This window comes from Orbicella faveolata, unplaced genomic scaffold, assembly GCF_042242905.1.
Source record: "Orbicella faveolata isolate gen_17 unplaced genomic scaffold, um_ofav_v1 contig_26, whole genome shotgun sequence".
Taxonomy (NCBI): Eukaryota; Metazoa; Cnidaria; class Anthozoa; order Scleractinia; family Merulinidae; genus Orbicella; species Orbicella faveolata.
This window is the reverse complement of record NW_028301554.1, coordinates 15,183,279-15,198,420: the sequence shown is the minus strand read 5'-3', so window position 1 is coordinate 15,198,420 and position 15,142 is coordinate 15,183,279. Positions and strand designations below refer to the sequence as shown.

At 37.4% G+C, this 15,142-nt stretch overlaps 1 protein-coding gene and 1 long non-coding RNA gene across 2 annotated transcripts; both read left to right on the top strand.

The window, feature by feature from the left end:
* The first annotated feature begins 3,343 nt into the window (after window positions 1-3,343).
* On the top strand, window positions 3,344-5,179 carry LOC149108260 (histamine H2 receptor-like). Its single transcript, XM_089296369.1, has one exon. The coding sequence runs from the start codon at window positions 3,756-3,758 to the stop codon at window positions 4,677-4,679; it is 924 nt and encodes a 307-aa protein (XP_089152495.1). The 5' UTR covers window positions 3,344-3,755; the 3' UTR covers window positions 4,680-5,179.
* Window positions 5,180-8,388: 3,209 nt separating this feature from the next.
* On the top strand, window positions 8,389-14,861 carry LOC110062305 (uncharacterized). The gene is made up of 3 exons (XR_002298062.2): window positions 8,389-8,536; window positions 8,619-8,699; window positions 11,128-14,861. It is a non-coding gene; the product is annotated as an uncharacterized LOC110062305 (long non-coding RNA).
* The last annotated feature ends 281 nt before the right edge of the window (window positions 14,862-15,142 follow it).

Sequence of the window (15,142 nt, the reverse complement as noted above, 5' to 3'; positions counted from 1 at the left end):
TCGCTAGAAAAATAGCTTGGAAACTCATTATGCGACAATCAAACCGAAACCGTTGAAAAGCGTACAAAATTTAGGATCGAAACTAAAGAATCATTAAGTGGAAAGTTCCCTGGGAGGTTCGTAACACCTTGCACTTTGTTGGGTTTTCAATTTTGTTACGATCTATCGCTATCCTTTGTTCTCAAGTAACGTTCTGGTTGGTTAACGCGAGTAGTCGCACTGTAATAAATGTAAATTTAGGCGCAAAACTGACACGGGAGGAAAGCAAAGAAGCACAGCTGTCTAAGCATTTGCGAGAAGGAATATATGTAACTTGTAGACTGCCATATGCACGTATAATTAATCTTTGCCATATACGTCGTAGCCGTGATTTCATTGCTATTAAATAACATCGTATGTACGTTTCAAATGCTTAGTATGTATTGCCACGACCTTGGGCCAATATTCCCCATTATTATATGGTTGTGTCTCACAAGGACTGGGAACTACCGAATTCACGACTTTGATTGGCTGAAATCGATATTGAAAGCGGTCTAGATTTTCCCATCTAGACCGGCATCTAGACCGGTTACATTTTGCGGTGAAAAAGTTGCAAACTAAAATGCAAAATATTCCTTCGAACATTATTTATTTATTTATGGAATTGCCAAAAAGCCTGATGAGAAAATAGGATAGAGGACGAGCAAACTTTGGTGGAACTGAGTTCGGCTCATCGCCGTTTGCAAGCAAAATGTCAGCTAGTACAAACCAGTTACATTTAAACGAATTAAATTTTTCTTGTTTGCCATATAATAAACATCTTATTAACCGAGCTTAGTCAGTCTGCATGGGACAATCTTGACTTCGGTCGTGTGTACAGACCTCACTGCGTTCGGTCTGTACTCACGACTTCGGTCAAGATTCTCCCATACAGAACTCCTGCTCGGTTAATAAGAGCTAAGTACGGCCCTCGCGCTCGGTAGATGTGAAGTTTATTTGATTTTTTTGCATTATGAAACACTCTTGAAACACTCGCAGCGTGATTTGTTTGCTGATGTTAGTTGACTATGCAGAAGTACAAACCAATCGTTTATACGGCATTTTTTTTTTGATTTGAGATAATGATTGAGGGACTTGATGACTTGAATTCACATCGTCTGTAGAAGAGAAGCTCTCTTTCACAGAAGACATTCAGAAAACTGACAGGCATTTTTGATGTGATTTTCACAATCAGTTCGTGTTTCATGTACCTTTACTGATCCGCAGTACTGTCCCTTCATTTCATTTTAGTAAAAGATGCGGTCAAAATGGCGGGGAATTCGAGAGCTACAAAGAGCATATAGCTAAACCTAGCGTTTAGACATCATAGAAAAGTATATTCAATGTTTTTTTTACCTAATAGTGCTCTCTCTCCTGATCAAAACCCCAAGCCCTGAGATGTCCCATTTGGTGATCACGCTCAAAATTCTTTCACTCGGTGCCAGAGTTAAACACGACGTGAACATGCAAGGTCAGTTTACGATTGGCATCTGTAATCGCAAAACTATATACATATATCTGGACACCGGCAATCTGAAACTTTGCAATACACTTCAACTTATTTAAATGCAGCACTTGAACTCGCAAATAGTTATTTTAAAAGGGAGAGCTTTGGTCATAAATGGAATAACTCTCAACTCTATCGCAGTAAACCCAAATATAGGCCTGCACGCATACGCATTGTGCACCTATTTTTTTGCTTGTGATGCTTTCTGTTTTCTGGTCCCTCTGCAAGTTAGAAAATACAACACAAGGTATTCACCTCGGACTAAGAGGACATTAAGTTTCTTAAATTGCTGTCTTTCCCAAATTCTTGACAATCCTGTTATGACATCATAATGATTAAAAAAAATGACCATTTGACACCATTGTTTACTGCGGGCGATCGAGTATATTCTCGCTATTCTTTGGTACGTGTACTGAAATTTTCAAACAAATTAACGGAACGGAAACGTTTGTTTCACCGGTCAAAATGATCATTGAACGAAAAATGCTAAAACTGCCGCCAGGATTGTACATGAAACCTAATTCCCACTTCAGACGCCGAATGTAATTCCAATTTTTGCCGACCACGACGCCGAAATCAATTAACTGGACTTTATACAGCTTACATTTTTTTAAAATAAAACGTTTGTTGTAATAATCTATGCATTAGGCTCGGCACATAAAAAACTCGGCTTCTGAATGAAATCCATCCAAATCCATTACAAAACCATCCCAAAGCCGTTTTCAACACGTTCCAAAGCCGACAATCGTGACTCAGCGAGCTAAGCGAATAAATTGTTTCGAAATCGTACTGAACAGGGCCTAAAACGAATATGATGGTGTTCAACTGTTGCCAACGTCAAGCAGAACGGCGTTTATTAGAAATAACAGATTACCGTTTTTTTTTTTTTTTCAGTTAAGCCGGAGATAGGTTTTAGATGTTATTGAAACGACCTTTACTTGTACGTAAAAATAATTAAACTTTGAACACTTAAGGGCGAAATGTTAAGCTAAATCTAATACCGACACAGTTAATGAAGAGCTTATGTTTAAATAATATGGAGGCAGTTAATTGTTTTGAAGACTAAAACCTGGGTAAATGAATAGGGGTGTTATATTTTGTCTTGTTAATCAGCCGAAGCTCTGTCAAGAGACACGAAAACAGTGATGTTTTCTAGCACTCCTGCCAAAGTTTGTGATTGGTTGTGCAGCGCTCAACCGGGCTGAATATGTGAACCTTCGAGTTGATTTCTTGTGCTTCAAACTTCTTACTTTCCTTCTGTACAACTCCTGAAAATGTTATTAAAATAGACCTGAACGTTTTGTAGTGAGACACCTTCTAAATAACTCAGGTGTATTACCAACTTTAAATGCCAAGAATGATATTACTACACTTTTAGTATTTGTTATAAGAATTTGTTTTTCTCACTTTCTTTGTCATTATAAGAATATCAATAAAAATCTCAAGATTGCAAAAGCCCGTTCGCTGGCCCGTTTTGCCTTGAAAGTTTATGTTCGATTCCCTATCGCGGAATGAGCTTACCAATTTTATTTTAATTTCGGATTTGTTTAGTTTCAGACTTGAGAATCTTCATGTTTGTCCCCATATCGTTTACCATCTCCTGTGCAGATGAGATACTTTCATAACACCCATTAGTTTACTTTACTCGCGAAAAACGTTTGCTTAATTGGTAACATTGTCCTGTGTATAATTATACGTTTTCGCTTTTCTGCTATCTTCGAACTCCTCACATTTAATTTGCATTGAATGACGGTGACATGAAACTGCCTATGCCTTTTTATTGCTTGTGTTTCTTTCAAAATACTTTGCCAAATACAATTTACCCAAGACTGCGAATTTTTTTTTTTTTTATGACAGAGGTCGAGTAAACACGAGGGGTTGTAAACAGCTGTAATTGCATAGTCCGTAATAATTGACTCACATGTAAAACAAATAGAAAGAACTCCTGAATCCTCTTGATTTGAAATATGTTAATTTTTGCTTCCGGCAGAGCGATTGCAAAAAAACGGCTTTAGTTAATTATTGAAGAAGCTTTACTAAACATTCACTCGTCCAATCTGCAAACGGACATGAAAACGCACCATAGAAGCAAACTACGCAACTTTGCTGTGAGAATTGTCTTTCGAAAAGCAATATGCATAAGAATTTTCTGCTGTCACTACTGATTTCACGAAAACATTTCGACCAAGATTAGAACAAAAAGAACGAATGATACACATTTGGATTCGCCATGAGTGCCAAGTTTTGCGCTCAGGAGTTGGAGGAATTTACAATAGTTCTTCATCATCATGGAACCTTAATGTCAACTCTTTGTGTGCTGGTCTTGGCCTTTTCTGTTGTGGCAATCCTTGGAAATCTCCTTGTCATTCGGGCCTTGCGGAAAGCCTCGTCAATACCCATTACTTTAAAGAAAATGTTCCTGAGTCTTGCCGTTTCTGATCTAGCAATGGGATTATTTGCGCAGCCAACGTTTGGTATAACCTTCGCAATGATGCTGTATACGAAAGCCAGTGGAAACCAAAAGTTTGACAGGTTTTGTCCATTAGCGTTCACGTTATGCCATTTTTCGTTATTTCTGCTGGCTTGTGCATCACTATTGAACGTAACCATCGTCGCTTTCGACAGACTCCTGGCAATTTCTCTTCACCTCCGTTATCAAGTAATAGTGACTCCAAACCGTGTTAATATAGCCTTGGGATTTCTATGGTTGACAAGTGGTGCTGCAGCCTCCATATACATACTACTTCCCAATAACAACGACAGAGTATCGGAAGTGCTTGAATATGTCGGCCTCTTCATCACAACTGTGGCGTATATTTACATTTACAAAACTGTGAGATATCATCAGAATCAAATACAAAGCCATTTTCAAAGGCAAAATGATCAAGCGGTAGAGTTACTTCGTCAGAAGAAGTCAACCATCAACGCCTTGTTTGTTTACATTGTTTTTCTCGCTTGTTATGGTCCACATTTATGCTGCACAATTTTGTTAATAGTGGACAGACTTAGACTATCGTTTTTAGCAGCTTATCAGGTGTCCGTATTCTTAGTTCTCCTCAACGCGTCATTAAACCCGGTAGTTTACTGTTGGCGATATCGCGAGATCCGCGAAATGGTAAAGACCACTTTTAAGGGAAAACTTTGTATTACGTAACACGAGAATTGAGGTAGCGACAACGACTGTTAACCCTAAATTTGGCTTTCTCTGTCGCACAAATTTTACCGCGTATTATTTTTCTTTATTTCGTCTTAGTTTGTGCCTTGATAGTGAAATTTTTTCGGTATCGCCCACTGTGAGATATCTGCGAGGCTCGCAATATATTTTCATCTCCGACATTTAGAGCTTGTGACGCGTGTCCATGGTGACAAGCTAGTGCTGTATCAATTTTGTATCTAACCACACGGTGTCTTTCTTTACCGGTTTTTGTCACATAGGTTTTTCTGGTATTCTCGTAAAAAGCGAGACTCTGTTATATTTGGATTTTTATTTATAAAATTGTGCGACATTAGAATAAAATAGAAATCCACCATAGTCCCTTACGTGATCGATCACTGAAGAAGAAGAGGCAACTCTAAAAAACGAAGTCAGCCTTGGCTCGAAATGTGTTGTTGGCCAATAGCAGAATTTTCCTCTCTTGACACCTTCCAAATGCCTGCTCTGTAATTAGAATAGAAATCGTCTCTTTTATAGGCTAAACACGTCATTGCACTCTCTTCAATTCCTTATTAATTCCATTGTTTACTTCTGTCGATATCGTGCACGATATTCATAAAATCGCGAAAAGCACGGCAAAAACTTTATTTTGCATTTCTTAATCTGGTTCATAGAGACAGGGATTTAGTTCTCGCCATTGATACATCTGCTAGTTAGGAACTCTGTGTTAGAACTCTGCGAATATCTGTTTTAGGGTTGTAGTTTGTATTATGTGATATTTGATAATCATGTAACTAAGATTTACTATTCTAAGGAATCTGCTGGCGCTGAAAGGAGCCTTGCGAGCGGTGAAGGCGCGAGTAGAACACTCATAAACGCTGTTTCCAGCGTTTCTGTGATCGAGGAATCATTTTACCAGGTAACTTCAATTTCAAAAGGCAACCAATCATATTCCACTTGATGAGCAAAACAAAGCAATGTGCCCGCTTTGTTATTCTCCAGTCAATAAGTTTACGGGATGCTTAACTGAAAAAAAAAAAAAAAAAATGGAAAAAGTAATAGAAAAATCCCTGAAATATTTGGCACCAAAGTACCGAAACTGAAATTGGTAGCAGTCGGACGAAATGTCCGCCCTCTCAAATGAAAACCCTGGCATAGATCGATGTTTCATATTAATTGAGTTAGATACTGACTGAATTGATAAAGAAATAGGTCTCATTTGAGACTCGATTGAGGCAATAACTTAAGTTAATGAATACACAGCTTCCTTAAACGCGCGTAAATTTTCCTGTCACTCGGCAGAAATATGCAAAAACTTCACAATAACACCACGGTTTCCTCTACATGTAGTCAGCTGGAGCGACAGAATACGACTCGCAAGAAAAAAAAAGTAATTAGTTTTTTCAGCCACCGGCCAATGAAACAACCACTCGTGGCTCAGATGGTTAATGCTGCTTCTGTCCATTTGATAAATTTTCGCAAACTTACGATGGCCTTTCTTAATTTATCTTTATCAACAATGTACCTCATCTCTCAAAGAGAGATTTAACTGAGAAACTTTCAGGATTCGTGCCAGGGTTCGAGCTAAGACTTGACCCAGGATTCGTGAAATTCTCAGTCGAACCTGAATAATTACAAACCAAAAAACAACTGACAGAAAAGTGTCATGGAATAAATGATTGAAGCTATGTATCATTTTTCATGAAGCGATGTTCTTATTACCGTCTGGCACGAAATTGTTGCAGGTTCTAACTTTTGCGAGTTTTTTTCCACGATCCGCAAAAACCCTGCTGGCGAAATTATACCTACAAACCCTACATGCACAATGTACAATCTTGTTGATGCCATGTACTTAAAACGCCGCTTTAAATGAGACGATCATGAAATTGCCCTTGATATACTACAGGTGTGGCTGCTAAAAAGTTTACAGAAAAGCTAGGACCTTCTGAAGGTTCTATCAGCCACACTGGGGCAAGACGTTATTGTAATAGAGTGACTGATTACCGTGCATTGTAATAAAAAAGCCGAAAATGTTGAGAACGTGACTTTCTGAAACTCCCCAAAATTCAGTGATACCCAGATCGAACAACCAGTCTTTCACAACCTCAAAAATTAGTTCCGCAAATTGCAAAATATCGCCAATCCTTAAGATTAAACTCCCGCAAAAAAAAAAATTCATGCTACACAGTGCGCAAGATATATATACTGATGTGAGTTTTAGAGATGTGTCAGTTATCAAAACAGGATGCGAACCCTCAGTCACGGAAACATGACGTTTTTATTATTACTTTCCAATGTTTAACTGGTGTAACGCGTCAAACAAGCTCAGGCTGATCAAAGTTGAAGAAGGGCTCATGACTAAATCATGAGCAGGTGGCTAATTGTGTTCCTGTGAAAAGAGTATTTTAATAAAAAAAATCCCAGTTATAGCGAGTGGCTGAAAAGAAACAACAACAAACGGCGATATATTAGAAGACGGAACTCTAAAATTAAGCTTCATGGCTCACCCGCTCTGTAGTCAGAAATTGGCCGAAAATGCAAAACTTGGAGTCAATCATCAAGGAACTTTAATGTTGATATTTTGCGTTTTAAATTTGATATTTTCTCTCGTTGCAACACTGGGAAATCTTGTTGTTATTCGCGCCCTTTGTAAAGCTTCGTCAATACCCACTACTCTTAAGAAGCTGTTTCTGAGTCTTTCTGTCTCTGATTTTGCTGTGGGATTGTTTGCACAGCTTACCCCCGAAGGTACAACTGCTTATCCTTTCGTTTACCATTTCGACAGAAAAGCGACAGCCCTTAATTAACCGTTTATTGAAAACAAACCAATCCTTTCACATATCTATTAGCTTTTAAAGTCGAAGCTCTCGTAAGCGACCACCTCGGAAATTCAAAAAAGTGGTCGTGACTAGAGCTGATCGCTTACAAGAATGAGCTCTTGTAAGTGACTGCATGATAAAACAGTAGAGGGTGGTCGCTTATGAGAGCTTCAGAAACTCATTAATAATTCGTAAAGAAAAAAACAATAGAAATTACTGCTAATGAGTGTCTTTAAATCTGACTGATAGCAAAGGCCTAACTTATATATTCAATTTTTTAGACCAAAATTACTATGAGCGCAGTGTGCAGTTTCATTTAAGCGTTGAATTATATGTAAAAGACTCTGAGTGGTCGCTCACAAGAGCTTAAAAAAAAAGGAAAACTCCAGTTAGGTAATCCCAAAAGTGGTCGCGGTCGCTTATGGGAACGGTCGCGACAGCTTCAAACGGGGTTTCATAAAAGTGGTCGTAACTAGAGCTGGTCGCTTACGAGAGTGGTCGCAAGGAGAGCTTTGACTGTATTTAAGAACAGTGCAATAGTGCAGTCGTTTTTCTAGACCTTTGGAATGAAGTTAATGAACGCTATTACAAGAGAGCATCAAGCATTACCACACGAGATGTTAACCGAAAGAAACGAGTAGTATTTGTCCAGTTCACGTTTTGGTGGGAGTACGGACAACCTCGTTGCCATGGTCTCTCATCTTCCCACCCCCTGGAGCGAGAGAGACACTGGTTGGAGTAAACATACACCATTTCCCTACCCCTTCGTGTACCTAAATTTGTGAAAATCTTTCTGTTTTTATATATCTGAAACCTGCGAAAGGTACTCTTTGGAGGGGGCGCTTATTTTCTTTATTTTCTTTGACAGGTATCATTTTACGACTTTTATGCTTAACCTGCGAGTAAAACATTTGCGCTCTCTTATCCCGAGACAGTAAAAATGCCCTCGCGTGGGCAGCTCGCGAGTTGTATAAAACTTCCCAGCGTGCCTTGTAAGGAAAGCTCCGCCATGTTGCGAAGAACCGCAAAGTAGCTCACGTAAGATTTCCTTGTTCTACTCTCCCTCTTAATTTGTAGAGATGTTTTTGTAGTCATCATTGTGTGTATTTACAATACTCAGGTGAAGCATGCTGTCAGTCGTTTCATAAAGAGCTAGAGAGTTCTGTTTTGAAGCACGTGAGTCAACTCGATATCGAGAGAGGTGAGCACTTGATTATTTGGAGAGATGAAATGAAAAATATGCTTTACCCTCACTGTCAGTGGTTCTTAGTACGGTAAAATGTTAATCCTACTCTGTTCTGTATAAAATTATCAGAAGTGAAGTTATCTTACTTTGTTCTGTATAAAAGTATCAGAAGTGATCCACATGTGCTGTAAACATCTGGATGCAGTTTTTTTTTTTTTTGAGTGGGGGAGGGGGGAGGGGGTTGTATTAAAGGCAGGGGGACATGCTCATGTAAATCATAATAGTGGTACTTATCTTGGAAGACCAATAATTTATATCATATGAATTATTGTTGAGATAGATGTCACAAGAAATATTTGTCCGCTGTGACTTCCTTTACATGTATGATGTGATTGCTAAGTAAATTTACATTTGGGAGGGAGGGCACTTAATTATCAGGGATAGGGTGCCTTGCTTTTGCGGGAATTACCTATATGGTCACAAATTAGCTCCTCAGTTGACCAGCGTATTGTTGTTCTGACAGCCAAGCATTTCTCATATTAGGTGTAATTCTGTTAAGTTACTGGTATAAGTAAACATGGACCACAGAAATGTCTGTGGAGCAGTTCAGAAAAGCGAAAAAAGCGAAGAACAAATAAAAATACATCAATGAGCAGAGAAGTGAAAGTTGGCCTTGTGAATGAAGCTGTAACTGTCGTACCAAGAAGGCAAAAAAAAAGTGACTCAAGAAAAGAAAGGTTCCGTAAACATTTGGGAACTTGACAGTGATAACAGCAACATTGACAGAGACCTTTTTGATGAGTCTGATACCGACAAATTGTCAGACTAATTGAATATTATCCATGCACAGTTGCACCTCTTTATTTTGTTTCCTTTGCCCAGGTGCTCTAGTGTTCGTATCCTTTTTCGTCTTCTCCACTTTGTTAGATCATCTACAAGAAAGACCAAGCTGTGAGCTCAATGTGAGACAGGAAGGTTTTTTGGAGATTCGCATAACTTTCACTAGGAAATTAATGGTGGTAAACTTTCCCAGCACTGATTGTCTCAGTTATCTGAGAACCCAGTTGAAGGTGATTGTGGGCAGAGATTGTTTGTGAGGCAAGAGACTTTAAGCACTGTTTCAGAGGGCCTGAAATTACGACTCAGTGGTCGCCAATACGACCAAAAATCGAGTGTTCGTCACCAAATATTGAGAACTTGTTGCCAGTCGGTGACTCACTGTTACCTCAAAGGAAATGACCTTACTTGTAGTCAGATGAAAGATATGATTTATTCGAACAGATATAACAAAACAAACGAGGGACTCTGATCACCAACTGGATCACTATGTCTGATTCAGCAACTTCTTTATTTTAGGGCACACTAAATAATATGTGCACAGAGTCAATTCATCCTTTGCTTTGCTGTAAAGACTGTAAACGATCCTCTCACATTGGAAAAGTTGTAAGGGCTGCCCATGTTCAAAATTGCACTATAATGCATTGCAAACCCTTGAGCATTGAGTACATCATGTATGCGTACGGAGTGTCTCTCTTCTATTAGATTTTATGCTCTGGTGACTAAAAATTTGCATTTGTTGACTATTTTTTACCACTTAGTTGCCAAATGGTGACTCAAGGATTTTTTTAATTTTGAGTCCTGTTTTCTCAAATAAATGTTTTCGCTTGAAGAAGACACTTTAGAGAGCTATGACCCAAAGGGAACTTTTTTTTCGATTGCCCTCAAATTTGGACAATATCTAGTTTAACATATAAAAACAAAAGCAAGCCTGTGAATTGTTTATGTCAAAATGTATTTCTCCAAGAACGATTTTTGTACAATTACTCCACATTTTCCAATCCTATTTTGAAAAATAATGTTCTGTAACTTTTTGCTGAAATTGAATATGGCAAAATGCAGACACTCTTTTTTAGTGCTTTGGGTCCAGAAAATGAGAAACAAATTAAATTACCAAAAACAAATTTCACTTGGACTTGTAGCTTTTAAAATGTGCCTCGGACGTTTGCATTTAGTGGTCATGAAAAATTCAACAATTCATTTTCTTTCAAATTCATGATACAGTTTGATAGCCAGCTCTATAAGCTTTAATTTGATATAGGGGTTTAGGTGTCTACAGTTTAAACCAGACATGCTGCGTGTACATCCCTTGGACGTGAGACAGCTCTGAACATATACAGTTACCCTAATCCCTTTGTATGGGATGCCACTCCAACACAGGCTATCCTCATTTTGTCGTGTTAGTCTAGTAGGTTGCTGGTATCCATTTATATTCCTGGGTGAAGTTTACAAGTGACTGTTTGAGTAACATGCTGTATTCAAGAACATAACTCAAGGAGATTGGAAAGGCTTCTTAATCTGGTGACCATTTCACTTAGTGTTATGCCACTACACCATAAATAATTAAATACAGTATCTAAATTTTTTTATTTCTTCTTTTGAACAGCTGAAGACAAAATACCTCATACTGGACAAGACAAGAGGAAGATATGCATAGGCTTATTCTAGATTGATAATTTTATTGCAATCCAGGACCAGGTAAACACTTGTGTTCTTATGCAATGATCAAATCAAAACTTAACCTGGCTCTCTCAGGGGAATCCCCTTAGGGCATCCCTACAGGGTACCCCCAAGTCATCAAAAATAGGGTCATGAAATTCTAGGGAAGGAAAAAATTAAAATGCACCACTATTTTTTCTTTTCCAAGTGATGTACCATTGTTATAGACTGCCACATGTCAGGATCCAAAATAGTCAGTGAAATTTTCATTTTTCAAAATCAGGAGAATTCAGGGAATAATTGGGGAAAATGGGAAGGTTTCCTTTAGTATACTTTGAACAAAAACAACTAGACCAAACTGCTAACTATCTCCATTCAAATTAATACTTATAGTACAACACACCCTCAACAACTGGCCACCAAACTAACTAAGCACAGGCACTGTTTAACTAGTTGTACCAACAACCACTAACACCTTATAGTAGTCTTTAACAGATTTCTTGACCTCAACAGAACTCACATGATGTTCAACACAAACTTGACCAAAAATAAACCAACTGAATCAGGCCATAACTGATCAGTAACTGATTGTTACCTGCCTTTACATATTAATGGCTTGACACAACCAACAACATTACAGCAAACTGATCCAGCATTTTAATGACATTTCCTGATCAACTGACAACCAATGTTTCACTTGACCAAGATGAATTTTACTCAGGTTTTCAAAGCACCAGTCCTTTCACTCTAGACAAACTACTGAATGATACCACTTTCTTCTTTGTGGTTGTTAACTGGAGGGCACCTCAGAATGCGACATAGTCAATTCCTCAATCCCCTTCCCACCGTTCCCCCATCCCAGTCTCTCACCCTGTCATGATTCTTTATTATTTCCGAGGTTTCCACATGTTAAGGATTAGTTTTGAGTTGATCATTGCATACCGTAATGTAAACCAAGTTCTGCTTTCAATTTTGAAATATCACAGACATGCTTGCTCGGAAAAAAAATGAAAATGCATTGGCTCAGTAAGTAAATTAGTTTTTGAAGTGGATAACATTTCTTTTGGTTGTATTCTATGTTGTTACTGTATTTCCTCCTGAAACCCCTACAGGAGTTCCTGATTTTTGTCCACATGTGCATGGGGGGAGATGGGGAGGGGGGAGCTTTTTGGAAGAAGGGCTTAATGGTATTGCGTTTAAGGGGCTCTTCAATTTTTTAACACCATCTCAGACCATAACATGTCAAAACTGCAATTTTTAGGTTAAAAAGGAATTTTTGAAAGACCTCCTTATTAGAATGGAGACTCACTTTAATCAGTGCTTCCAATTCAAAGTTCTGGGATTGTACAAAACAATCAGATGATCTGTATTGATCATTGACACCACCAGGAAATACTACCCTTTTTGACAACAGCTGGGAGGGCTTAGAAATTTATGGCTGAAAGAGTGCTGAGCTACTGGTTCACTGCTCATATGATCACCCACCATATGGATCAAAACAGGAAAAAGAAAGAAATTGGGGCTCAGAGATACTGGATAGAAGGAGTTGAAAGGAAATTCTGACTGATATTCACTGTGTAACACCTTGATTGGTGTCCTTGTACATGGGCCTGAGGATGAGTGAAAGAGATTGTTCTGGGATGATTAGTTTTCACATTCTAGATAGCATCCTGCCATTGAGGTCATTAGAATCAAAAATAAATATGCATGGGAGTGCTTTGAGGGAGGGGTGAGGGTTACTACAACACCATCTCGCCTTTTCAGAGGTACAAAGCTCATCTGGGGGTATGTATGTTCTTGCCTTAGAGCAATTTTGCAAAATTACAATTTCTATAGATGAGGGTTGCAGATAAACTTTACAGGCAGTTTGTCAGGAAGGAATTCCCATGGGTCAATAAACCTTTGACACAGAGATGGAGGAAATATTTGTTGCAGTGGGGTGGTCAGAAGGGGTGGAGGTTATAATTCTGCTTTTATCCTTGACAGGGGTTTTGAATAACAAGTAAAAACAAATGGGCAGGTTGGACACTTGGAGGGGGCCAACTGAGGAAATACAGTAATTTTTCATGAGTGTGAGAACACCTCTGAAAGAAGATGACTTCTCATTCCATTCATTCTTGTTCTGCATACATGTGCATGTATATTTGAAGGCAAGTTGATAATTGAGTAATTGTCAAATTGAAGACTCCTTGTCAAAACATTTTAAGGGCTTACTGATTTTAGCAGTGGTTGTTATAAGCTGACAACTAGAAAAAAATGTCTGAGTTAATGTTATTACATGTAATCTCTAAAAAGCTGTTTTACAAATTTTATTCTATGTTCTGCGTGCAATTTTTTTTGAAGAATTCTTTGTTTATATTTATTCACATTATTTACAGTCTTCCTTGAGGTGTTTTCCACTTTCAAAAAATTCATTTAAATGCCTGTTATTTTTTGCAATGTCTGGGAGTCTACGTTTGATTTCTGTTTGGCTAAGCATGTCTGTGGTATTGGCAGTTACTGTATAGTGGCCCATTGGTACAAATGTGACTTCACCATTCAATTTTATCTCTTAACACTTATCCTTTCAGCATGAGTTTGAAAACAATACATTTTGCAAGTTACCCAAAATTAATCTGTAAAATACTTGGAAAATATGACGACCGGCATTGAAAAAGTTTGAGACATTTTGTTTTGATCAATCTGTTAATCACCAGTTTAAGTGCAATGTACAAGTGTTAAAATGAATTGTTAATGATGAAATAATTAATAGTAACTGCACTTTCAAAAAAAAAATTAATTTTCATTTCTGCCAAACTCTTGTTACTTTGACTATGCAGAATTATTATAATGAACTATTGATGAATTTAGAAATCAAAATAAAGATTTCATTGTATAATTCGGTGGTTACTTAGAAATTTTTCCCAAGTTTTATCATTACATGTACATGTATGAAAAAGTCAAGTGTCCAAGAGCTCCATTTCCAAAAAAAGTTTACACATTGTCTAAATTCTTATTACTTTGAAAATCTAGAGTTTTTGAAATAAGTAATGTTTTGAATGTAGAAATGAATTAAGTCAGTGATTCCACTATTCAATACATGTAGTACTATAAGAGAAATTTTGTAGGGAAAGGAACAAAATCTCAAATGTGTGAAGTAGCTGCAGGAAATAGATTGCATTTCTTGTTATGATGAACTTTCGCTGAAGGGATAAGTACAAAATAAATCTCAATTACCAGTTCTATTTATTAATCCCTTTTAAATTAGGCTATGAAGTCTTAGTTGTTTTACAGTCCTGAACTTGTCAAAAATCTATGAAAATAATTACACCCCATTTCGGTGTGTTTTAGGTGAAGTCTCTTTTGAAAAATATGGGTCACTGTAAAGTTAGTGATATGTGGGTTCAAGAAAATTCAATGTATGTTGTAAAGCTCTCAGAACCACAAAGATGCACTACTTGAGAATATGGCTGTCTCTAACCTTCGATGCACTATAATCTCTAAGTCATATTTACAGATTGCTTTGAAATATTGGAAAATTCTTTATTATAAATTATTTGGAAATTTACACTTACAAAGAAAATTTTAAAAATGTGCTTAATATTCTTGAGGATGTAACCGTCTCCAAACTTGGATACAATTTAATACATGTATGAAATTCATGTTTACCAATTATCGCGAAATGCTGCAAAACTCTTAAAATTATTTGAAAATTTACAATTACAAAGAAAATAAAAAAATGCATTTTACTTTCCTTGATGATATAGCTCTCGCTAAAGCCGTCTCTAATTCATACTTGCAACTTGTCTTGAAATATTGTAAAATTCTTACAATTATTTGGAAATGTACTGTGGCAATTTAAAATTGCAGTTAATTATCCAGTCGGTGTTTTTTGTAATCCCGTTTGTAGTGCATCTTTGTGTTTAATACCTCATTTCATTGTTGTATTTGTAAGGCACTAAATGTGCTTAGTTGCTCAGTTC